This window comes from Pistacia vera, unplaced genomic scaffold, assembly GCF_008641045.1.
Source record: "Pistacia vera cultivar Batoury unplaced genomic scaffold, PisVer_v2 Contig288, whole genome shotgun sequence".
Classification (NCBI taxonomy): Eukaryota; Viridiplantae; Streptophyta; class Magnoliopsida; order Sapindales; family Anacardiaceae; genus Pistacia; species Pistacia vera.
Window position 1 is genome coordinate 178,095 of NW_022196099.1, and position 25,636 is coordinate 203,730.

At 36.1% G+C, this 25,636-nt stretch overlaps 2 protein-coding genes and 1 pseudogene across 2 annotated transcripts; 2 read left to right on the forward strand and 1 right to left on the reverse strand.

Moving 5' to 3' along the window:
• The first annotated feature begins 4,772 nt into the window (after window positions 1-4,772).
• On the forward strand, window positions 4,773-15,829 carry LOC116134413 (annotated as a pseudogene).
• A 2,498-nt stretch (window positions 15,830-18,327) lies between these two features.
• Window positions 18,328-18,720, forward strand: LOC116134414 (S-protein homolog 1-like). The gene has a single exon (XM_031420090.1). The coding sequence runs from the start codon at window positions 18,328-18,330 to the stop codon at window positions 18,718-18,720; it is 393 nt and encodes a 130-aa protein (XP_031275950.1).
• Window positions 18,721-22,477: 3,757 nt separating this feature from the next.
• LOC116134443 (NADH dehydrogenase [ubiquinone] 1 alpha subcomplex subunit 13-A) lies at window positions 22,478-25,237 on the reverse strand. The gene is made up of 3 exons (XM_031420121.1): window positions 24,925-25,237; window positions 23,067-23,138; window positions 22,478-22,967 (listed from the first exon to the last, which is right to left on the reverse strand). The coding sequence occupies exons 1-3, from the start codon at window positions 25,137-25,139 to the stop codon at window positions 22,823-22,825; spliced, it is 432 nt and encodes a 143-aa protein (XP_031275981.1). The 5' UTR covers window positions 25,140-25,237; the 3' UTR covers window positions 22,478-22,822.
• Between the last annotated feature and the right edge of the window lie 399 nt (window positions 25,238-25,636).

Below are 25,636 nucleotides of genomic sequence, written 5' to 3' on the forward strand. Positions count from 1 at the left end.
CGAACCAACAGCTTTATGGTGCTCCACAGCAAGCTTACAACCCTCAATTTGACTCTCTGAATAACAATTTCAGTCATTCACCAAGCTTCAGTGTACCTAGTCAGCAACCATCAGTCAACAGTCAAGCACACTTTGCTTCGCTTGCTTCCGACCATGGTGTTCAATCTTCGGCCTTTACAGCAGTTCCTGGAAATTATGTTAACACCTCTTCCTATTAGCCCACTGCTCTTGCCACTACTTACTCTCCAGTTGACCCTTTATGGTATATGGACGCAGGTGCTACAGACCTCTTCCTATCAGGCCATAATAAAAATATTTATTATGTTAACACCTCTTCCTATCAGCCCACTGCTCTTGCCACTGCCTACTCTCTAGTTGACCCTGTATGGTATATGGACTCAGGTGCTACAGACCATGTTGCTTCTGACTTAAATCAGTTGAGTATCAGCAAGGTTTTTGATGGAGCAGAGAAACTTCAGGTTGGGAATGGTGAGTCTCTTGCTATATCTCATACTAGTCACTCATTCTTACCAAGTTTTTTACATTCTAAGTGTTTGCAACTTAAAAATATCCTTTGTGTTCCCAAAATTACAAAAAATCTCCTTAGCATATCTAAATTTACTAAAGATAATAATGTGATTGTGGAATTTGATTCTAATTGATATGTTGTTAAAGACAAGTCCACAAGAGCATTTTTATTGTAGGGGGACCTTAAAGGAGGGTTATACCAACTCAACATCCCATCTGCCCAATCTGCCTACGCACAGCCCAATTCGTCCACCTTTATTGCTACTGCAAAGTCTGATTGTCTTACAAGTAGTTGTACAAAGTTTGATTATACTCCAAGTAGTTGTACACCTAAAACTGATTCATCATTACCATGTTTGTCCAACACTCAAAGTTGTTGACCAAGTGATCAGTCTGTCCTCACATTGTCCCCTGCATCCTCTTTAAATACTTCCTTTGTAATAAATAAAGACCAATCTACTTCAGCATTGAAATGTAATGATGTTGACAATAATGCAACCTGTTTGTCTAATAATTTGCTTGCCAATAATGCTACTGCAGTTGATCTTAATATGTGTTGTGATGTTTCAATGAACACTGCTTCAAATATTGTTGAACCTGCTAAGTCTGATGTGTCAACTTTATAGTCTAACAATTGTGCTCACCAAATTTTTGATTTGCATTGTCTTGTTGTGACTAGAAATAACATTGACATTGATCACATGATTTGGCATAAGCATTTAGGCCATGCTCATGCATCCATTCTTAACAAAATATTGTCCCATGTCAAATCTACTTCAACTTTAGGCCATGAAAGTGCTAAAACTCATAATTCTCCAACTGTGTCTTTTTGTGATGCATGCCAATTAGGAAAAGCACACCATACCTCATTTTCTTCATCACAATCCCATGCTACTTCCCCACTTGAATTAGTTCATACTGATGTGTGGGGTCCTGCCCCTTTCCTTCTATAGAAAGATTTCGATACTATATTCAATTCTTAGACGACTATAGTCGATTCACCTGGCTGTTCCCTTTAAAAACCAAGGCTGAAGTGAAATCTATTTTTGTAAATTTCACCACCTTGCTGAGAGACAATTTGGATACAAGCTCAAATGCTTGCAATCTGATCAAGGTGGTGAGTATAAGGCTCTCATTCCTTACCTTAATGAAACTGGTATCACCTTTAGGTATTCCTGTGCTTATGTCCATCAACAAAATGGTAGGAGTGAAAGAAAACATAGACACATTGTTGAAACTAGCCTTACCTTACTAGCACATGCATCTATGCCTCTTAGATATTGGTGGTTAGCCTTTGAAACTTCTGTGTTCCTTATAAATAATGCCCATTAGTGTTCTTAACTAGGATTCACCATATCAGAAATTGTTTCCTAAACATCATATGTATGAGAGTCTAAAGGTATTTGGTTACGCTTGCTTTCCGTATCTTCGAGATTTTAGTTCTCAAAAATTCAATTTTCATTCTTCTATGTGTATTTTTGTTGGTTATAGCTTAGTATATAAAGGATATAAATGCCTCAGGTCTAATGGAAAAATATTTGTTACCCTTACTGTCAAATTTAATAAGTCCAAATTCCCTTTTTCCTGCAAAGATTTATGTTCTGAGTCTTCTCCACATACATCCTCTGGTCAATCCTCACACACTGCTACTTCAAATTAGTATTTTACACCCTTTCCCTATGCTGTGATTTCTCATACTCCCTCTTTGAAAGGTCTTGTCCCATCTGCAATATCTAATACTCCCAACAGGATTTTAACTAACATCACAGTAGTTGGTAAGCATATTCCAGATCCAATATTGTCCCAAATACCACACTCCTCATCAACACTTACTTCTGCATCACCATCACCTATTAATCACATCATAAGTTCATCATCGAGACTCACTTCACCTTTACCATTATCAGAATCTCAAACAGCACCCTTTGTCTCACCTTTACCAACTAAATCTCAACTTGTATCCTCTCTACCAGTCTTACCTCCCACTTTTATTCCACCAACATGTCACTTAGAAATTGGTCTCAAAATTCCCTCATCCTCACAAACACCACAGCCTAGTACATTTTCCTCCCAAAATGAGTCATTAGCAAGAGCTTTACCAAATCTCATTCTTGCGGATGATTACTCCTTCTTCAAGCCTCATGATAACTTAACCTCTTGGGTCCATTCTACTATCAATGTTCACCCCATGGTGACAAGATCCAAATCAGCTGCTTCTCTCCCTGTTGGTACTACTAAGACACAACTCCCATTGCTAGTTATAAGTCTGCAGTTTCCAGTAAGGCCAACACAACATCAAACCCTACTGGTGACATTTATAATGCTTCTATGATAGCAGCCCTTACTGGTGATACTACATCTGCAGTTCCTACTACTACCAATATTATGCATGCTCAGTCCTCAGGTGTTACTACTCGTGTAGCTCCCAAAGTACTGTTCACAGTAAGTCACAGTTCTGTAGTGCCTGAACCCACTACTGTCACTGAAACTCTTATAGCTCCTGAATGGAAAAGTGCCATGCAAAGTGAGTTTGAAGCATTAGTTAAGAACAATACCTGGTCACTTGTTCCTTCCTCGGTTGATATGAACATAGTTGGCAACAAGTGGGTGTTTTGAACCAAATTCAATGCTGATGGTTCCTTACATAAATATAAGGCTAGATTGGTTGCCAAGGGATTCCAACAAACCCCTGGTTTGGATTACTTCGAAACTTTCAGTCCGGTTGTCAAGCCTTCAACAATTAGACTCATTATCACATTAGCCATGACCAATGGATGGGTCATCCAACAAATTGATGTCAACAATGCTTTTTTAAATGGTGAGTTGAATGAGACAGTTTACATGCTTCAACCTGCTGGTTTTGAAGATTCTAAACATCCCTCATTTATGTGTAAGTTAAATAAAGCTTTGTATGGGCTTAAACAAGAACCTAGGGCATGGTTTGATAAGCTAAAAACTGCTCTCCTTGTCAAAAGGTTCATCAATTCCATTTCTAACTCCAGCTTGTTCACTCTCAAGCAGAATTCTGGTTTGATTTATGTGTTAGTGTACATTGATGACATCCTTATCACTAGTTCTGCTAGTTATTATGTTCTTCAATTAGTTCATGATCTCAATGATCAGTTTGCTTTAAAAACATTGGGTTCCTTGAAGTATTTTTTGGGTTTGGAAGCTAATAGATTAGCAAGTGGTATTCATCTTAAGCAATTAAAATATGCATCTGATCTTCTTCTCAAGACCAAGATGCTAGAAGCCAATTCTTGTTCTACACCTATGGCATTAGGCACTAGGTTATTCCCTAATGATAACCCACCATTTGATCATCCTAGTCTTTATAGGAGTACCATTGGAGCCTTGCAATACCTTACTTTAACATGACCTAATATCAGTTTCACAGTTAACAAACTGAGTCAGTTTTTACAAACTCCTACAAAGCTTCAATGGCAAGCATGCAAAAGAGTGCTTCGGTACATCAAAGGCACCTTAGATTATGGTATTCAGTTCAAACCAGCTAGCTTCCTACAAATTGAATGTTATGTAGATGCCGATTGGGGAAGCAGTCTGGAAGATAAACGGTCAACAAGTGGTTACTGTATCTACTTGGGATCTAATCTAATCCAATGGAGTTCTCGAAAACAAAAGGTATTGGCACTTTCTTCAACTGAAGCAGAATATAGAGCCCTAGCCCACACAGCTACAGAGGTGGCTTGGCTATAGAGTATGTTCTCTGAATTAGGTGTTGTTCTTCAGAATACCCCTGTTATATGGTGTGATAATGTTAGTGCAGGGGCATTGGCTGCTAATCCTGTGTTTCATGCTCGAACTAAACACATAGAGATTGATGCTCATTACATAAGGGAATAAGTATTGGCCAAGAAAATGGTGATTCAATATGTTCCCTCCAAACTTCAAATTGCTGACTGCCTTACAAAACCCCTTTCCATAGCCCAATTTGCTGAACTACGAAAGAAACTCAATGTTGTCTTTTCTCCGCAATAGTGAGTTGGTACCATAACACACATGCTGAAATGAGTTATCTGGTCTTGATGATTAGTCGAAATTAACATGTTGATGTTGAAATGTTGTGTTTATAGTTGGATACAGGCAGGTATATGGCATTGTGGCAGGTGTGTGAAATTGCTATTATAGCACACTACTGCCAGATCTTTCTTTTTTTCTTTCATATATATTTGACTGATGGTGATATAATGTCAATGTGGTGATTGATGCTGTAATGGTGTGTTATGGAGAAAAATGTGGGGATGGTGTGCTATGGAGAAAATGTGGTGATAATTGCTGATGGTAATGATACAGAGAAAATGTGGTGATGTTTGCTGATGGCAATGATGTGTTTTAGAGAAAATGTAGTGATGATTATTGATGGCAATCATGTGTTATAGAGAAAATGAAATAGTGATGAAGCTGTGATCCTCCTGCTAAATGCATTATCTTTTATTTGAAGAAAATGATTTTCTTTTCAGTTGTTCCTACCTGAAAAGTGTCAGAATGCAAAGCAAAGTACTGATAGAAGATGCACATCCAGAAGACGCACAACAGTCCATTTTGAGGGGGAATGTTGATCATGTTAAGATTAAGGAATAAGGTTCCAGGAGGTGCATGGTAGTTCACTTTGAGAGGGAATGTTGACCATGCAAAGATCAATGGGTTAAAATGTTATAAATGAAAGCTAGGAGGAGTAGACTGCTCTTGTACAAACGACGTAGTTCTGAACTGAGTTAAATTTGTTATATCAGTTGACTGAGTTCAGCTCATGTCTTTGAGCTAGTATATAAACTCAGATTGCTGTAAAGTTTGTTAACAAAGATCAATAGAACAAAACAGTTTCTCTCTTTCATTTTTCGCTCTAGCTTTGCTCTTTCTAGACTTTTCTCATAGACCCACCAAATTCGAAGACCCACAGCACGGCCCGCTATAAATCGTGTCATGCCTTGGGCCATGCCATGGGCCAACCCATGTTCTTTGTAAAAATATTTAATTTTAATATTTATAAATTATTAATTTTGATTTATTATTAATAATTATTATAAAAATATTTTATATGTTATATTTAGTGACATTTTGTATTTATATTAATTAAAAATATATATAATCACTATGAAATATAATAAAATAATGAGACATTGAAATATTTATTGAATTTCAACACTTTTTATTACTTATAAGTTATAATTATAAATTACAAATGCAAACTTAGAAATTAGGATTAAGAATTATTATACATCTTTATTTTCATTAATTTTCGAATTCTTAAAATCTTCAAATATATCTTTAACAACACAATTTTGAAGCTTGAAATTGCCGCCACCCAATCTTTCATACACATAAGGGCTTCAATAACACTTAGATGTAAACTTGATATTCTCTTGTCCAATATATGCCTACTTGCACTAAAAACCGATTCTGATGCTAAAGTAGAACTAGAGCCATTAGCAAATCATGTGCGATGGTGGAAAATACAGGATAAGTCTTTTGATGTGCTTTCCACCATCGAAGAATATCAAATTAATCACTTTGAATCATAATTTCAGCCAAATGACCCATGCTTAAATAATTTGTAATTTCACTATGTAAAGAGCTTGCACCTACCGATTGTTTACCTTTAGTGATGATAGACCAAATACGTTGTTCTTTACCTCTGGAGGAACTTGACACGGATGGTGGTTGTATATTTGTCGTGTTTCCACATTTGAATTCATAATGTGAATACATTTGAAGTAATAAAGTTCTAATATCTTCTAATGAAATTTTTATTGGGGTTTTTAGATTTGTTGAAATTTCTTCTATCATATTATTTACTCCTAATAATTTTTCCCTAGAATCCATTATAGTAACTAAAGCAAACAATATAGGCATTTTTTCCCAATATTTTCTAATTTTTTATTTTTTATTTTTTTTATGTCGTGCTGTGCTGGCCGACGTGCCTTTTTTAAGCCCCACGACACAACCGACATATTTTCGTGTCGTGCCGTGTTGTGCTTTTTTTTGGCCCACCATCGGCTCTAGCTCAAGTCAGCACAATTGAAGGTATTTTAGTAAGGGTTAAGAGTGGGAAAGGGTTTACAATAATGTGGCTAAGGCTAGACTAACACAAAGTAACTAGAGCACGGCTTTGCACTGGCCAAAGGTGGTAAAGTTAGTCAGAACTAAGCTTTACAACAGGGAAAACTCAGATTCTTGGGAGCAAGAACTTAGGAGCTAAAGCTATGACTGATTTTTGAATGCATAATGAGAGGCTTGACCTTTGTTTATAATTTTATATAGGAGCTTGAGTCTGTAATAGCCACTAATACTCAAAAGATTACAATGAAATACATATAAAATAACATAAAGAAATTGGGCCCAAATTTTTCTTTTATTAAACATATATACATACTCTTTACAAATTTGTACATTTTTACACAAAATGCATAACATATACAAAAGTTATCAAAACATCAGGGACAGTGTAGCCACTCCTCCTCGCACGCCGACATCCATCCGACAGTGTCCTCACCTAGGTCCTGCAAAACATGGGAAAAACAACGGGGTGAGCACTAAAATAATGCNTTGGCAAAAGGTTAAGTTTTTCTTTTATACTTAGTCCAAAAACCTAGCCAAAACACGCACAACACGAAACTGTGTGTTTAACAAAACTGAATAAATTGACTGTCACCACGGCGAAGAAGAATTCTTCACCACGGTGAAGAAGAATTCTTCTCCACGGTGAAGAATGAATCAGATAAGTTCGTCCCTGGCCTACTTCGCTGCGGCGAAGACATTTCTTTCGCCGGGGCGAAGCTTTTTCCTGAGTTCTGAAATTACAGAACTACCACTCCGCTTGCTTCTTCGCTTAATTCCTCGATTCTCAATGCTCTTCCTTGGAAACAAGCTTCATCGTGCTTAATCCTACTCCGGTACTCCCCTATCTTCTGAAATCCGCTAATTTCTTAGTCAAAAATATCCAATTTTGTGCTTATTTGCTCAAGATGTCCATTTTAACCTGAAATACGAAAAGTAACGAATTAAGAACCAATTCAGGTCAAAATGCACCAGAAAGTACCTGAAATCCGACAAAAAGATCTAATAAAAACTGTATAATTTACGGATTATCATAGTCCCAAGAAGCTTCTCACTTCTTTTACTGTTTTCGGCCTTTGCCACTCAAGGATTGCCTTCACTTTACTAGGATCCATTGAAATCTTTTCGCTAGAAACAGTATGGCCCAGAAATAACACTTGATCCAACCAGAATTCACACTTGGAAAACTTAACGTACAACTTCTTTTCTCTCAAGCGTTGTAACACCATTCTTAAATGCTCCTCATGCTCTTCTCTCGACTTAGAGTAAACCAGGATATCATCAATGAAAACCACGATGAATTGATCCAACCAATTGTGAAATACCCGGTTCATCAAGTCCATAAAAACCGCTGGGGCATTCGTTAACCCAAAAGGCATCACTACAAATTCATATTGCCCATACCTTGTATGAAAAGCGGTCTTAGCTATATCTTGCTCAACTACTCTCACTTGATGGTACCCCGAACTCAAATCAATTTTCGAGAACACTACTGCTCCCTTCAATTGATCAAACAAATCATCTATCCTAGGTAGTGGGTACTTATTTTTCACTATCACCTTATTCAACTCTCTATAATCTATACACATCCGTAAAGATCCATCTTTCTTCTTCACAAAAAGAATTGGAGCTCCCCAGGGAGAATGACTTGGTCGGATAAAACCTTTATCTAAAAGCTCTTGGAGTTGCTTCTTCAATTCCTGAAGCTCGGCTGGGGCCATTCGATAAGGGGCTTTCGATATTGGTGCTATCCCTGGTGCTAGTTCAATACTGAACTCAACCTCTCTCTCTAGAAGTAAACCCGGTAACTCTTCCGGAAACATATCCAGAAATTCTCGAACTACAGGCACTCTCTGAATTTCTGACTGAGGAACATCACCACTCTGCACTACATGTGCAATATATCCTAAACACCCCTTTCTCAGCATCTTTCTAGCTTTCAAGCTACTGATCAACATACTCAACTGATGGCCCTCTCCGAAGCTAAACTTATCTCCACTATCAAGATTAAATCTTGTTTTCTTCTTCCGATAGTCAATTTCTACTCCATACTTCCCTAGGAAATCCATACCCAAAATCACATCAAAATCAGGCATACCAAACACTATTAAATCAACTAACAGCTCTCTCCCATGAATCACTACGGACTCTCCTGGAAGCATCTCACGGGTCAAAACACTAACCCCATCAGGTAACTCTATCCTAATGGGTTGGTCTACCACAACAGATTTCAGACCTAATCTTTCTATCATCCCATGAGATAAAAAAGAATGCATGGCTCCAGAATCAATTAAAGCATAAAGAGGAACTGCATGAAAGAATAACTGATCAGTTACAACTGATGGGCTGGCCTCTACTTCACTCTGTGCCACGGTGAACACCCTGGCATTCGTACCTCTAGAAGTCTGTGCTGCTGGTGGAGGAGGAGCTTTACAATCTCTCATTAGGTGCCCTGGCTAGCGACACCTATAGCAAACATTTGGACCGAACTCTTTAAGACACTCCCCCAAATGATTCTTCCCACATTTAGGGCACAGAGTGACTCCAGCTGTTCTAGGCCGCTTACTCTGCCAATCGCCCCTATTCTTCTTTGGCTGGAATCTCTTTTTATTTCAATCGCCCCTATTCTTCTTTGGCTGGAATCTCTTTTTATTTCTCACGTCTCTACCTCTCACAACCTCAACTCTTTCTTTCTGTGGAGCAAGGGACGGTTCATTCTGAATTATCATGGATGGCCCTTTTGAACTCATCTTGTTCACATAAATCTCTGCTCTCAAAGCCCGCTCTAATGCTTCAGTATAGGTACGAGAGGGCTCTGCTCCGATCATAACATCACGGGCTATTTCTGACCTTAACCCGAGAACAAATTTCTCTCTTCTCAACTCGGGAGTACTCACTATCCCGGGTGCAAACCTTGCAAGGGAGTTGAATCTAACTGAATACTCTTTCACTGTACTCATCCCTTGCTTCAGATTAATAAACTCTTGTATCTTCTCATGAACCCGGTCAACCATTTGATACTCGGCCTCAAACACTCTTCTAAAGTCTCCCCAAGTCATAGTTGCCGTGTCATGAGTCTCTTCCATTAACTCCCACCAAATTCGGGCATCTCCCTGAAATAAAAAACTAGCATAGCTGATCCTCTCTTTATCATTCATGGGAAACAGGGCTACCATCCGCTCAACAGACTTAAACCACTCTTCTGCTTCTAATAGGTCCCTAATACCCCTAAACTCTGGCAGACGATGCTAACTTGCGAGCCCCTGAATCGGCTTAACTCGACTTTGTATTGTCTGAAGTACCGGCCCTTCTCGCTCTTGTCTTGTGGGCAATACTCTAACAGGGGTCTTGGTTCTCTCCGGTACAACTCTCCCCTGACTCTCCGCTAACACCTGTTGTACAATGTTTCGAATCCTTGTCTCATCAAGGGTAGGGGGAGTTTGTTCTGGTGGGTTAGAGGATTCTCCCTCATTCATCACACCCTTACCCTTCCTTCTATTACTACGTCTCATCTTCAAAACAACCAGTCTCACATCAACTTCAATAACTCGCTAGTAAGAAAAGAATTTAACTTATAGTGGTCGGCTAAGGCATGTCGTAGTGGCGAGAATGACACACTGTCTCATCCCAAAATCACGGCTCTGATACCAAAAATGTAACAACTACTTTCTACTATCATATACATAAAATATATTAATAAAAGAACAAGCATACGTATCAAAATAGTTGGGCCAAAATTTTTTCTTTAGTTAATATATACATTCTTTACATAGTACAATATCATTTGTACAAAAAGACTCTCAAAACAGTGGACAATGCAGCCAAGTCTCCCCGCTTTCCGACGTCCATCCGACCACGTCCTCACCTATGTCCTGTAAAAACATAAAAAAATAACGAAGTGAGCACAAAGATACTCAATAAGCAAATCCTCTACTTCATAGTCCCCGTGTATTACTCTTCAATTCTTTTCTTTCTTTCTATTCTCATCACCCAAGGAGAATATCATAATAACATGCATGGATGAGATGCACATGCATTAAAGTATAACAATGCATTTTCTTTCTTTTCTTTTCTTTCTATTCTTTTCTCATGTTTTCTTATTCTTTCTTATTCTTTGCCGATCGGTCTTGGTTGATGCATGGATTCGGAACCCTTAGTCATGTGAGTGTACTCTCTCTCATGTACAGCCCTCATCCGCATGTATTCTCACGGCTATACGAATTCTTTTTCTCATTCTCATTCCACTCTCTCATGGCGGAGACCGCTCTCTCATGGCGGTTACATGCGGTTAAATTCTACACTCACGGGCTCCCCATCACACAACATATTCTCTTCTCTCTTCTTTAGCACTTCTCTAGTGCTAACTCTTTCTTTCTCTTATTCTAAGAGAATTGGTTCTTTTCTTTATCTCTAGTCTTAGAATATTTCTTTCTCATTTCTCATATTTCTTTCTTTGGCGATTATTCAAATAAACATATGCATATGGATGGCTCATGTCTAAAATCTTTCTTATATGCATTCATGAGATGCAAATATGCTATGTTGCATAAAGTAAGGTTCTTTATTTCTACTCATGCTTCTCTTAGGCATTTTCTCAAACAATATGTGTGCATACATAAACTCTACTCTAACTATAATTCTACTTCTTTCTTAACCATCCAAAATTGGAGTTCAACTCCTTTAACTCATCACACATCCTGCAAAGAAAACACACTTCAAATATTCCTCTCAAAATTCTTTCAATTCTACCCATACTTCTACCAACTTTTATCAACACAATCCACCATTCTCATGGTGGAATTCTCTCCATAAATCAACAATAAACTCATTCATAAATCCATCAATACATTTCAAACATAAAAATCCAAGCATTAATCATATATAAATCTCTACACATCATTCAATCATGCAAATCACAACTTAGGTGAATTTACTTACCTTATACACAAATAGAATCCACTTAAGCTTTCTACTCTTGATGACTTGATACTTTCTCTTTAACCTTAAACACAAACTCAATAAGGATCCTACTCTTACACCAATAAAAATCACATCTAGAGTAAGGATTCTTACCTTTAAGTGCTTAGAATCAACTTGTAGTCAAAAACCCTGCAAAAATCCTTGGAAAATTGAATGAAAATTGAGAGCATTTAAGGATGAAAGAGGTGGTGGAAGGAAAGGAATGAAAAGGTTTCTAAAGCTAAACCCTTAATATCTCATATTTCTCTCCCCTTTTTCCCATCTTACCCTTACTCTTTCTAATGAATTCCATCTTTGTCCTTTAATTCTTTGCAAATGCACCCCCAAATAAAGTATTTTCCATGTAATTTCCTTGCATTTTAATCCCCACTTTTCCTGCTAATTAGGGGTAGAATGGTCATTGTGCCACAAAGGAAGAATTCTCTAAAAACTCAAGGAAATTTTTAGCCGAGTCTTCGCCGCAGCGAAGCTATTTCTTCGCCTCGACGAAAACTTACAGCAACTACACCGTGGGTTGTAGCACCTCTTCGCCACGGCGAAGCTTCTTCTTCACCCCGGCGAAAACTGTAACATCAAGATTTTGCCAAGTCTTTATAATTTTCAGGGCAACCACTAACCAAACCAAACAATTAACAACATACAAACTCAAATGAGGGTAAATCAATAAACATTCAAGCCATTCATCAAATCTTAACTACATACCTCAAGTGGGGTGTTACACTCTTTCTCATAACTCTTTTCTCCTAACTCTCTTTTGTAAGTTATGGCCTCATCTTATCGGAGGCACGGCCGGGACTCGCTCCCGCTCTCCGTGACTTCTACTCGTTCTAGCCGATCAGACTCGGTTATGCATGGATTTGGAACCCTTGGCCATGTGAGTATATAATCTCTCTCTCGGGTATAGCCCTCATCTGCATGCACTCTCACGGGCTACACCACTTCTCTCTCTCATACTCATGCCGCTCTCTTAATGCGGCGTACATGCGGGAATACTCTACCCATTACTCACGGGTTCCCCATCGCACAACCTACTATATTCTCTTTTTCTCTCTTTTCTCTTAATAAAGTTCACACTCAAAGTTCTCTACTCTTTCTCTACTCTCTTTCTCTAATGCCTAATTAATGCATATGGATGACTCATGCTCACTAATGCACTTATGAAATGCAATTATGCCATGTAGCAAAAATTAAGGCTTTCTACTCTTACTCATGCTTCTCTTGAGCATTTCATCAAACAACTCATGTGCATACAAAACTCTATTTTAACAATAACTTTTCTCTTCTCTTTAATCATCCAAAATGGGAGAAAAACTCCCTCATACACTCTAAACTCCTATCAAAGAAAAACACTCCTATAGGGTTTGCTCAAAATTTCCTTCAACTTCAATCAAAACTCAACTCAACATCATAAAATCTCAACACTTCTCATCTTCCGTTATATTCAATACTCATCAACAACTAATAATCTCATCTCATCTCATCTCAACAAACATAATACATACACATTCATACATAAATCTCTACTCAAAGCAATTCTTAAATCTCAACTTGGGTTGGATTTACTTACCTTGTGAATAAGTGGCTTCTCTAATACTTCTCCTTCCCTTTTTGCAGCCTAGCTTCTCTCTACAACTTTAAACAATAATAATAACAATATAAGATTTCAACACAACTATAAGCAAATTTACATCTAAAGCAAGAATCCTTACCTTAGGAGGCTTTAGATGAAATCTCTACTAAAAACTACCTAAAAGTTCCCTAAAACTCCGTAGAAATCTTGGAAGATTGAGTGGAGGATTGAAAGAAAATAGAGAATGAGAATGGTGGTGGAAATGGGTGAAATGAAGGGTTTACTACACTTAATCCCTTGTTAACTCAATTTACATACAAGTATTCCCATTTTGCCTTTGCTATTTCTTGGAAATTCCATTCTTATCCTTTAATTCCTTACAATTACTCCCCTAACTCCAACACATTCTCCATAAAATTTTCTTACATTTCACTCCCCACTTTTCCTGCTAATTAGGGGTAGAATGGTCATTTTACCCCTATAGAGAATTCTCTAGAAACTTAATTAAACTTTTCTGCTATCCCTTCGCCACGGCGAAGAAATTTCCATCGCCCCAGTGAAACATTCCAGAATCGACACCGTCAAACACAAAAGCCAATGTCGCCGCGGCGAAGACTATTCTTCGCCCCAGCGAAGATTGTAATTCCAAGATTCTTCAAGTCTCAACCAATTTCAAGGCAAACACTCAACCAACTCAACATACCATTTCAATTAAAGGCCAACCAACCAACCATGACAACATACAAACTCAATTGAAGCTGAATCAATGAACATTTAAGAAATACAGCAAATCTTAACTATGTACCTCAAGTGGGGCGTTACAATACAACCACTTGTGTTTGTGTTGTTTAGCTTCATCGATCTCTCTAGGTCTTAAGACTGCCACTAGATTAAATCTTTAGCACTTGTCTAGGGTTGTTTAGTAGTAAGATTAATTAGATCGCTTGTTTCCTAATTAATTACAACTAAGGAGAGATAGGACAATAGTTCCAACGGTGCATCAATGATCAGTTGTAATATTCTGATGGTGGATTTGACTTAGACCAAGGTTTATTATTTTGATTGATTGATTAATTTGAATTGTTGTTTTCCTGAAATTGTTTGTTTCTGTTTAACTCAAACCCCCCCCCCCCCTTCCCACTGGTTCACGTAACATTAAATTCGACTAGACACTCTCCGTGGGAATGATCCTGACTCACACTACTACATGTGTTTTTAGGTTTTAATTCTAGGTGCCTACGACAGCATGCCAATTCAGATTCAGCAAAGTAGCTACCTGTCAATGATATGGTTACTACACAATTCGATCCTTTCATCATACGTTATCTCGACGAGACGAAGGCATAGAAATAGGGTCAACCTTCGGTTACTCTCGATATTATGTATTCAGTTTCTGGACTAATGACTTGTATTATAATCTGGATAGAGCAACAACTCAATCCCACTGTGGCCACTGTTTTAGTGTCATTGCCATATACTGAATTACGCCGTGAGATAACTTCTCCTGTACCCGGGAGTGATGAATCCTCTGTCTATCCACCATAGTCTTGATACACTCCTCGATGCAGCCAATCACCACCGTATTGACAGTTCTGAATAGAATTGTGTTAGGCTAGTGTCAAACTGCACCAATCGGTGCACAAGGCGCTCTGGTGATCTCAAGTCTAAGGATCACATGCACCACCATTTNAACAACTTGAAGGAAAAAAACAAGACAAAGAAAGGCTTACTATTGTTGTTTGTTGTAATGAGGACAGCTCAGAAAAAATTCCTCTATGGATCATCGGAAAGTATGCAAACCCACGTTGCTTCAAGAATGTAAACATGAACAACTTGAATTGTCAATACCGTGCCAACAAAAGATTGTGGATGATTGGGGTGCTCTTTGAGGAACATGTTCGGTGGTTTGTCAAAAAAATATGTAGGAGAAAAATTCTCTTGGTGATAGATAATTGTCCACCCCATCCAAAAAATATTGAAAGATTACAAAATGTTGAGCTATTTTTTTTTTTTTTCTGCCACCCAACATGACATCAAAAATCCAACCATGTGATGTGGGGGATAATAAGAGCTTTCAAGATGCATTATCGTAGACAATTTTACCATAGAATTTTGGAGGGCTATGAACTGGAGGAAACAAATCCAGAAAAAAATAAATGTTTTGGCTGCAATCAATCTTGCAGTCTTAGCTTGGACAATGCATGTTCAGGCAAAGACAATAGCAAATTGTTTTCGACATTGCAAAATTCGTTCTGTGGAAGAAATAGCCTCAGAGAACTTAAATGAATCCTTAGAAGGCATTCATGAACTTGAGACAATAATCAAAGATTTAGGTTATCCTGATAGAATGGATACAAATTACCTCTTGGATTACCCTAGTGAAAATGATGCAAGTTCACAAGTTTCAACTTTAGAAGAAATCATTGCTAACATCACTGAAAATCCTAATTCAGACAAAGCTGAGGATGATACAATAGCTTTGGAGTCTGTTACGCGCGCGCGCAAGGAAGCATTCGAAGCATCAACAATACTTTATAATTTTTATTCTAATTCGAGAATTTAACCCTAGAACTTCTAGATGCAATGAGAAAAATTAGAGATGAGATTTAACAAGATTTAAATTTCAAGAAAAAACAAGTAATAATAAAGTCATATTTTAATAAAATATCATAGTCAATTAACAAATTATTTATTTATGATATGAATGGGACCACAAAGTTATGTAAGGTTTTCCATAAAAGTATTATTTTATTAATTTATCCAAATTATTAATTTAACCTACTAGCCCAATTCGGGACTGTAATAGACGTTATTAATCTATCGAGTATTAATTTATAGAGGTTATACGGTATATGCACAATTAATGTCCAATTAATCTCTATTTATGATGTTAATATCTGTCTATAGATGATAATATGTAACAAATTTTAATTTTATTACATTATTACTATTCTTTATGTTACATAGTAAAAACCTAAAAATGGTAAGTAATTATTTAGTGTGTAAGAAAGTGCTTTTCATCAATAAATGACTTGAAAACAAGTGCTTTTAGATATCAAATAATAAACTATATTTATCTGCTTGTCGAAAATAAAAAAAATAAAAAACTGTATTTTATGTGTACAAGTTTACATAATTTTCCAATTAATCATTTTATTAAATCATACCACAAAGATCTAAAATAAAATAATACCTAATAGAGAAAACATGTTCCCACCCAAAGATTAGCGCAATTTGAGTTCCCACCCCTAGTTTCATTTATTCCAATTTCCACCCTTAAATTAATAGAAAATCATTTAATTTAACGTTTAAAGGGTAAAATGGTAATTTGAACTGCATTAAATCTCAAATAAAAATTTCAACATAACCCTTTACATCTCAAATTTCTTTCACAAGCACCCCTCATCACTCCTCTCCCTCACGACAGCCGCAAAAATTAGATTTGGCCGAATTTCGTCCCTGTTGGACATCACGCAACCACTACTAGCTTCTCCCACTCATCCCTGATAAAATCCATCCATCCCCCAGCCTCGTCCGCCTCCATTTTGGTCGGATCTAAGCTTTTTCTTCACTATTTCCCCCTTCCTTTTGGCTACCGGAAAAATCTAGATCTAGCCGGATTTTGGCGTCGTTTGATAGCACCGCCACCACCACTAGCTTCCCCCACTCACTAACATAATCCATCCATCCCCCAGCCTCGTCCGCCTCCATTTTGGCTAGATCTAAGCCTTTTATCCGCGATTTTCCCTTTCTCGTAGTTGTCGAAAAACCCAGATCTAGTCTGATTTCGATGCCATTTGACATCACCACCACCACCACCACCACCACTAGCCTCCCCCACTCATCCCTGACAAAAGCTATCCATCTCCCAACCTCGTTCGCCTCCATTTTGGCCGGATCTAAGCCTTTTATCTGCAATTTTCCCTTTCCTCGTGATTGTCGGAAAAATCTAGATCTAGCTAGATTCTGATGCCGTTTGACATCACCGTCACCATCATTACCTTCCCCCACTCATCCCCGACAAAACCCATCCATCTCCTAGCCTTGCCTATGTCCATTTTGACCGAATCTGAGTCTTTTCTCCCTATTTTCCTTTCCCTTGCGGCTGCTAGAAAAATCCAAATCTATTTGGGGTTAAAAAATAATTTACTAACTTTTGTAAGGGTAGCTTGGTAATAACACTTTCCATATTGTGTTAGAATCCAAAAATCATTCACGGTATTAATTTAAAGGTGAGAATATGGATTAAATGAAATCAGGGGTGCGAACTTGGATTTTCGCTAATCTTTGGGTGGGAACACATCGTTTACTCTACCTAATATTGTTTAACTTGACAATTCTCTATATATAATTTATTTCTTATAAATTTTTCTCTTATATATCGCGGAATTAAATAGCCATGAACTTTATCGCTTAAGTAATTTAACACATATCATTTAAGAGATAAGTCTATATCACTTAAGCGATAAGCTTATATCGCTTAAGCGAATAGTCATTTAATAAAAAGTTTCAAACTTCATAGTTATTTAATTCATTTCAAACTTGAAATGATATTTTAATTAATTTTTCCGACATTCTTTTTTAAAGTGAAAGGAGTACTAAGTTAATAAAGGGGTCTTAATAATTTTTACTATAGTAACTTTAAATTTAGCTATTAATTTTTTTTTTTTTTTTATGGTTGAAATTTATTCAAATTAGAAAGACATACAACATAATAATTGCACAAATTTTAAATTTTCATAGATATGACGTGAAAATAATGAAAAGAGTGCATGAAAGAGAGAAATTTTGAGAGAGAAGGTGGGAAAAAAATCGTATTCTATGCACTAGTCTAATATTCACGTCTTTCTATTTTGAATGAAATTCAACCATTTAAAATATATAATTTTAAAATTTAATGTACGAATAATAAAAAGAAAGACTTATAACATACGGTAAGAGAATTTTTCTAGATATAATTGAAGTGTTAACAAATAGACATTATGAAGTTCTTAATACTTGTAACCAGCATTTACTAGCAATTATTACATGCCCATATATTATCTCTCAAGGAATCATTAAAATACTATACAAGAAAACCAGCCAATTTTGCAAAAATCTCTTCAAGCATGAGTTACTCTGGGGTAAATTTTCTTTTCATTGTTGTTCTATCAATATCAATTTCAATCCACATGGCTCAAACACCAGCTTCTTCAGAAGAAGTTGACAAGTTTTTTCGACATTATTTCAAGGTTCACATAATCAATGGATTTAAGAGCAATGAAAAGCCTTTTATTATTCATTGTTATTCACATGACGATGATCTCGGAGAGCATACCCTTTGGATGAAAGGTGAATTCAAGTTTAAATTTGGTGTACACATGATTATACCACCTACTTATTTCTGGTGCGACATGCAATGGGGCACAAAGAAGAAGAGAATCGATGTTTTCACCATGGATACTGAAGCTGCTCTCTGCAGTGACACTGGGAATTGCTTTTGGCTTGTTAAAGAGACTGGATTCTATTTAAGCAAGGATCAAAATCAATGGGTGAAGATGTACTACTGGCCATTTGATGTGTAAGCTATTTTAATTGTTAACAATTGAAATAAATAAAAAATTTAATGAATGAAGGCAAAGTTACTCTACTATTTTAATTAGATTTTCATGGGGCCTTGTCAATTAAAATTTGGGTTGTTATTAAAAACGAACCCTCATACAAAAATTATGCCCCTGTTTGTTTCATTCTTTTGAATCATTTTTATGTTATCCTATTTGAATTAAAAAAAAAAAACAAAATATATGTTTGTTTATTTATTCGGATCAATATTTTGAATATTAATCTAAATCAAAATAAGATTTTTTCTATTGAAAATGAAAAGAGAAGGAGACTTGTTTTCTATTATTTTATTCTATTTAATTCAAAACATTTTTTCAACTAAAAACAATTACCTTTTACTCCTTCCAATCTGAAAATTAATCCACTCAAGACTGTTGCCGCTGCCGCCACTGCCGCCAACAGAACAACGCATGATCGGCCTGATCTGACTGTTAACGATGGCTAGATTGCCGTTGACGACAACCAGATTTTGGGAGGGTGTTTTAGTTAATGTTTAAAGTTTTATCGTGGGAGATGTTTAGCTAAATTAACAAATGTAGAGGGTTAAAAAATAATAATATTTTCAAAAAATGTTTTCAAAAAATCTACCAAACAACTATTCAGCATTTTATCTAACTCTAATATAATTTTCAGATATTATACCAAACATATTCTCAAAACTCTATCATATTCGATTTAATCTAACTCAACTCAACTTAAAATAGCTTTTTAGAATAATATTTTTCAAATAATCTAGCAAACAGGCCTTATATTTTCAAACATAATATATTATGTTAATCAATTAGTTTCCTGTAAACGAAACCTAATTTCAGAATTTCTATGACTATTTTTTGAGCAATCAGATGTACGTGGATTTACATTGATTGTTAATTATTTTAAATATATTTAATGTTTGGCATTACATACATAGAAATTATGGTTTTTTTTTTTTTTCACTTGTAAGTATGTAATTTTTGGATATCTAACAATTATTCTATAGCTATATAAATCTCTCTATAAATGACTTGTTCTCTAGTATTATAAGTTGACACAGCAAGAAACTGTTTAATCACACCCATTATCGGGTTTAATTTAAACACGTTTACTGTTTTTAATCAAAAAAACATTAATAATTATGTTCTTTGATTTGTAACCATGCCAGATTCTCGGGTATCGTAATTAATTTATTGCCATATAAATCTGTCTATAAACGATATTATGTTTGCTTCGGCATTGTTTCAAGGTGTATCTCAGGGGTATATCTCAGTATAGGGAAAGATACCATCTTTGTTTATTTGTAAACTCTCTTGAGGGATGGGTAATACCTGANGACGACCAGATTTTGGGAGGATGTTTTAGTTAATGTTTAAAGTTTTATTGTGGGAGGTGTTTAGCTAAATTAACAAATGTAGAGGGTTAAAAAATAATCTAAATATTTTCAGAAAATGTTTTCAAAAAATGTACCAAACAACTATTCAACATTTTATCTAACTTTAATATAATTTTCAGATATTATACCAAACACATTTTCAAAATTCTATCATATTCAATTTAATCCAACTCAACTCAACTTAAAATAGATTTTTAGAATAACATTTTTCAAAAAATCTAGCAAATATGTTAATCAATTAGTTTCCTGTAAACGAAACCTAATTTCAGAATTTCTATGACTATTTTTTGAGCAATCAGATGTACGTGGATTTACATTGATTGTTAATTATTTTAAATATATTTAATGTTTGGCATTACATACATAGAAATTATGGTTTTTTTTTTTTTTTCACTTGTAAGTATGTAATTTTTGGATATCTAACAATTATTCTATAGCTATATAAATCTCTCTATAAATGACTTGTTCTCTAGTATTATAAGTTGACACAGCAAGAAACTGTTTAATCACACCCATTATCGGGTTTACTTTAAACACGTTTACTGTTTTTAATCAAAAAAACATTAATAATTATGTTCTTTCATTTGTAACCATGCCAGATTCTCGGGTATCGTAATTAATTTATTGTCATATAAATCTGTCTAGAAACGATATTATGTTTGCTTCGGCATTGTTTCAAGGTGTATCTCAGGGGTATATCTCAGTATAGGGAAAGATACCATCTTTATTTATTTGTAAACTCTCTTGAGGGATGGGTAATACCCCAATAGCTATTTATGATACTATGTAATTTGTTCAATCAGATGTGTATACAACATGTATGGGCCAAGTAATACCCCTAATCACTATTTTGGAACCCAGACCGCACCGATTCTCTCTCGACTTGGTGGTATAGTAGTGAGTTACCTATTGTTTTAATTTTTTAATTAGCAGTGGGTTACTTGTTTCTCACTTGTATGTCGTTGGCCTATAGATTTTAAGTGCTTTTGTAGATTATTGGACTCTTAGATGCAGAATATTTAAATTTAGATTGTGGATGAAATTTTGAAGGTTCAGAGAGAGGCTGAGAAAGCAAAAGGGAAAAAAGAGCATAGAAACTGTTTTGTCCTGTTGGCGTCATCATCCTCACGTCAACATGATGGCGTCAACCGGTTCGTCCAGCTGATCGAACCAATTCGACTGCTCGACTCGGGATCCAATCGCCTAACCGGGTCATTGCCCGAATCAGGTTTCAAAACATTGCCCCTAATATTTATGATATTATGTAATTTGTTTGACCAGATATATCCATATCTGTGGGATTGGCCGCTTCAATAGGGTGATCAGAGGAGAAATTACCAAAGGTGTTGCATTCACTCACACTTAGTGCCAATGAGTTTATATATATATATATATATATAAAACAATTAATGCTCGAGTAAAACTGAAGGTTCACATTATCAATATATGGATTTAAGAGCAATAAGTGGCCTCTGGTAATTCACTGATATTCGAACGATGATGATCTTGGACAGTATACCCTTAGGATGAAAGGTTAATTTATTTTTCATTTGGTATGCACTTCCTTGAGACTACTCATTTTTGTTTGGTGCCACTGGCAATGGGGCTCAGTAAAAAAGAGTCGGATGTTTTTACCTATGAAGAGTCGGTTTCTTGTATTTTGATACTGGAAATTGCCTTGGGCTAGTTAATGAGGATGGATTCTATTGCCACACAAGAAAAGGGACAATAACCCACCAACATAACATTTTTCTTCTCCATCCTCTATATAATAGTTTTAGAGTCTGTGTCAGACGAACAGTACTGAGATTACAAAGGTCAACAATAACAGCAATCACTCTTCAATATCATCTTCTCCCCCTAAGTCGGTGTGAAAATATTGATAGAACCCAACTTCTACAATATCTCTAGAGATTTCGCTATACTTCCAACTCTTCTACAATATTACTAGTTGTTGATCATTCGAAACATATACTATGACAATCCATCCCTGCGTACTTTTAGCATTCATGAATAAATCTATCATCATCAAGCTTAGGAAAAGGTATTTCTCCTAATTTTCTAGTTGCCTCATAACAAATCTAGCATATACTTTCACTGATTAAGGAATTGTATCATCACATATCTTTTTATGTTTATCAACATACTGCACAAATAATCTAACCTTCAATGGATGAGACATAAAAATGCATAAAGAAAAACAAATTTTCTACTCAAAATAAATAAACTATAAGAAGAATATTTGCACATAGGAATGTGGGGAACAAATGGGTGGTCACCTTATCCACTTACAAAACTCAATGAACCCCAATAGGTTCTATCAAGGGAAATATATATTGTCACAATAAAAATTCTTCCATAAGTTGATATCTTATTAATTCACCAGCAAGAATAGAACTCAAATACCCCAACCACGAATTCACCTCTATGCTGATGTTGAAAACAGTTATATCGTGCCAAACATTTAACATGGGAACAGACAGTCTTGCTATAGAGTATCAGATTTCAAGTTAAATGAAACAGAGGAAATTATCATGTCAAGGGTGTAAAAAGAAGAAACTAATGTTATTTTGAATACACGTAAACCAATCTTTCAGCACATTTTTATTTCGTTCAAAAGGGGGCTACACCAAGCAACACAAGAAAATTGCATGAAGAGATAATAAACCAGCTCTGAAACTTTGGTTGAAAAATCATTACCACACCTCAGGACGGAGTTCACCAGTTGCTGGGGGCATCCATTTACCTGAGTTGTAGACACTTTCACCAACTTTCCAACCAGGCACATCCTTCATTACTTCAGCTTCATATTCAAGATATTTCTTCCACTCTTTGACAAACCTAAACAAGAAGCACAGCAGCAATCATATATAAACGTTTTGTAGTTAACGTAATAGGCACAAGTGGGAGACAAGAAATTTGAAAATGTCATAAATTTACCTTTCATCTTCTTCAGCTTGAAGCATGGGCAATATTGCCCTGCGAGCTGCATACTTTTCTTCCTTAAGTGCCCTGCAAAAATAAAAGCATATTGTACGGTTACTTTTCAAGCTGCTTAACCAACTCAACTATGTTCTGATAGTGGAATAAAATTGCAGCAAATTTCTTAGTACTTTTCAACATTCCGAATCCCTGTCTCCATAACAACTCTTGGATAATCGAATAGAAAAACAAAAAGCTGACGAATATAGCAATATTAAGACATGAAACCTAAGAAGAGATAATATTAGAGCACATCTCTCAAATGTATAAGCAAAGTGCATTTGCTGTCAATGACCCTGGAATATTGACAGCAAATATACATCTCTCAGATGTATAAAGATATGTATTCACTTAATTTCCAAAAGGCAAACCAATAGTTTGAAACATCCTCTTGTTCCCATTGTTTTTTCTTAACAACTATCACATGTTTCACAAAAATTTCGAGAAAAAACAAAAACCTTCAAGTTCCTATTTTTGGTAAACCTCTGAGTGTAGGAAAAGGAAACAAAATCTAGAAGGTGCATTAGAGCCCTTGACTCAAAGGTAAAACCACCATCTTTTCTTGTCACAACAATAATGCAGAACAATGCTCCACCTTACACTCAACGGATACATGAATGCAAAGCCATAAGATATATAAAAGGAAAAGGTTGTTAATTAAAATAAGGAAAATTAAGGCCATTTTCATCAAGGAAAATCAGCTGTACCAGCACCCTTGACTGATTTGCTTAAGAACTAATTTGACATACAAGATAGAAACTCCACCAAATTAAAATGCTCTCTAACCAAAATGTTAGAACCAAACTTCAAAAATTACATAATTAAAAATTTGCAAGTTCTTCAATCCACCAATGCAACATCAAACACCATTTGGCACCATTTTAAAAATCCAATTCTTGGTTCAAAGCATATGAATGTGAAAAGTTCAGTCAATTTTTCAGCCAAATCACTTGGATCATGGCACTTGCAAGGATGGGTTCAAAGAGGGATTCAAAAACAACATCAAGAAACCTTTATTTTCTTTTGCTTTTTTATTCAAAGCATGAGATAGATATCTAGGACTGTACTTCAACCCGTCAGAGCATTTCCCTAAGGGGGATACTGTAAGTTCAAGCACCATTAATCTTGACCGAGAAATAATTCCATGGTTCAATCAATTTATCAGTTTGAACAATTGAATACCTTTATTAACTATAACAGGTGTGACTATAGACCCCTAATATGAGAATGATAAAGTTACTTCCGACAAACATGGTGAATGAAAGCATGATAAAATATGACATTCTGGTTAAAGGAAACCTCTAGACTCTAGACTGTATGTAACATCCGTTACTCCCCAGAAGCCTCAGGCGCTATTTTTGAGGTTTAGTGGATGGAGCACAATACTTTGTTCTTTTCCTAGTGTTGCTTACCTAAAAATAAGAAGTATCAATGTTGTTCAATTTTCAGGCTTATCCTTTCTAATTCTGATAGCAACTCAATACTGATTGTTTTCTCAAATGTTAAAATATCCAGAAGAGTTCTTCCAAAAATGATTCATGTCAATTATCTGCTTCACTAAAATTAAGGTCAGTGGGCCACTGAGAAACATGTGATGAGATAATCTAATCCAACATCAATTAAAAACAACCCTAAAATCCTAACTCCCAGCCCCAATTTCTAAAACAACCAAAGCCTATGCAGCAGAACCCACTTAATAAAAACAGAAATCAACAAAACCCATATCACAGATCAACAAAAGCAACAATAATATAGCACTAATAACTAAAAGAATAGATTTTTAAGCAATGTAGAACAAAATTTCTGAGTTCTTTACCTACGGATCTTGTTGCCCTGGCCCACCTGATACATGCCATAAGAGAAAGCGCCGAAAGCAGCAAGAAAGATGGCCATGGCGCTGGGGCCCGTGTTGGGGATACGACGGGCGTATCGGACCGGAGGGAACCCGCCCGGCGGCGGCCCGTCCTGGAGGATGGGCATGTCTTTCACGCTAGCCATTCCTGGCTTGTTTCTGATCACTGCCTCCGTCATCTTCGTGTCAGTTTCGAGTCTCCAAGTGCGTGTTGATTGCGAAAAAGGGGCACAAAAGAAGAACTCGGAGGAAATTTAACTCGCCGAACCTCCCAAATTTACATTTAAAAAAATTGTCCTTGAAAATACTTTTTAATTTAGAAAAACTGACGTGGCACACTTATGATTCATTAAACATGTAAAATAAGTTAAAATGAAAGAATTTAAACATATGTAGATAATATATAATTAACAGAAGTTTGTTTAAATTTTAAAAATTAAAAACGACCCCCACTCTTCAATCGCTTAATCAAACCAAATACCCAAAAAACGATCGACGAATACCTTTGATTTCTTTGCCATTTTCGGTAATGAAAGTACCCTATTCCAACAAATACTTAATCTTAAAGCTTCCTTATACAAAATCATGGCTGATATTCAGAAAGAGAAGGAAAACCTAACCCCACTCCAAATCCCAGACTCCGGAGGCGACGACAGTTCAAAGGCTGTTAAAGAGA

What these genes read in the sequence shown, in the direction of transcription:
- LOC116134414 (XM_031420090.1), top strand. Translation starts at nt 18,328, where the DNA reads ATGGCTCAAACACCAGCTTCTTCAGAAGAAGTTGACAAGTTTTTTCGA.
- LOC116134443 (XM_031420121.1), bottom strand. Translation starts at nt 25,139, where the DNA reads ATGACGGAGGCAGTGATCAGAAACAAGCCAGGAATGGCTAGCGTGAAA. An exon ending in CAGGGCAACAAGATCCGTAG is followed by an intron (nt 23,139 to 24,924) that starts GTAAAGAACTCA and finishes TTATTTTTGCAG; the next exon opens with GGCACTTAAGGAAGAAAAGT. An exon ending in CAAGCTGAAGAAGATGAAAG is followed by an intron (nt 22,968 to 23,066) that starts GTAAATTTATGA and finishes CTTCTTGTTTAG; the next exon opens with GTTTGTCAAAGAGTGGAAGA.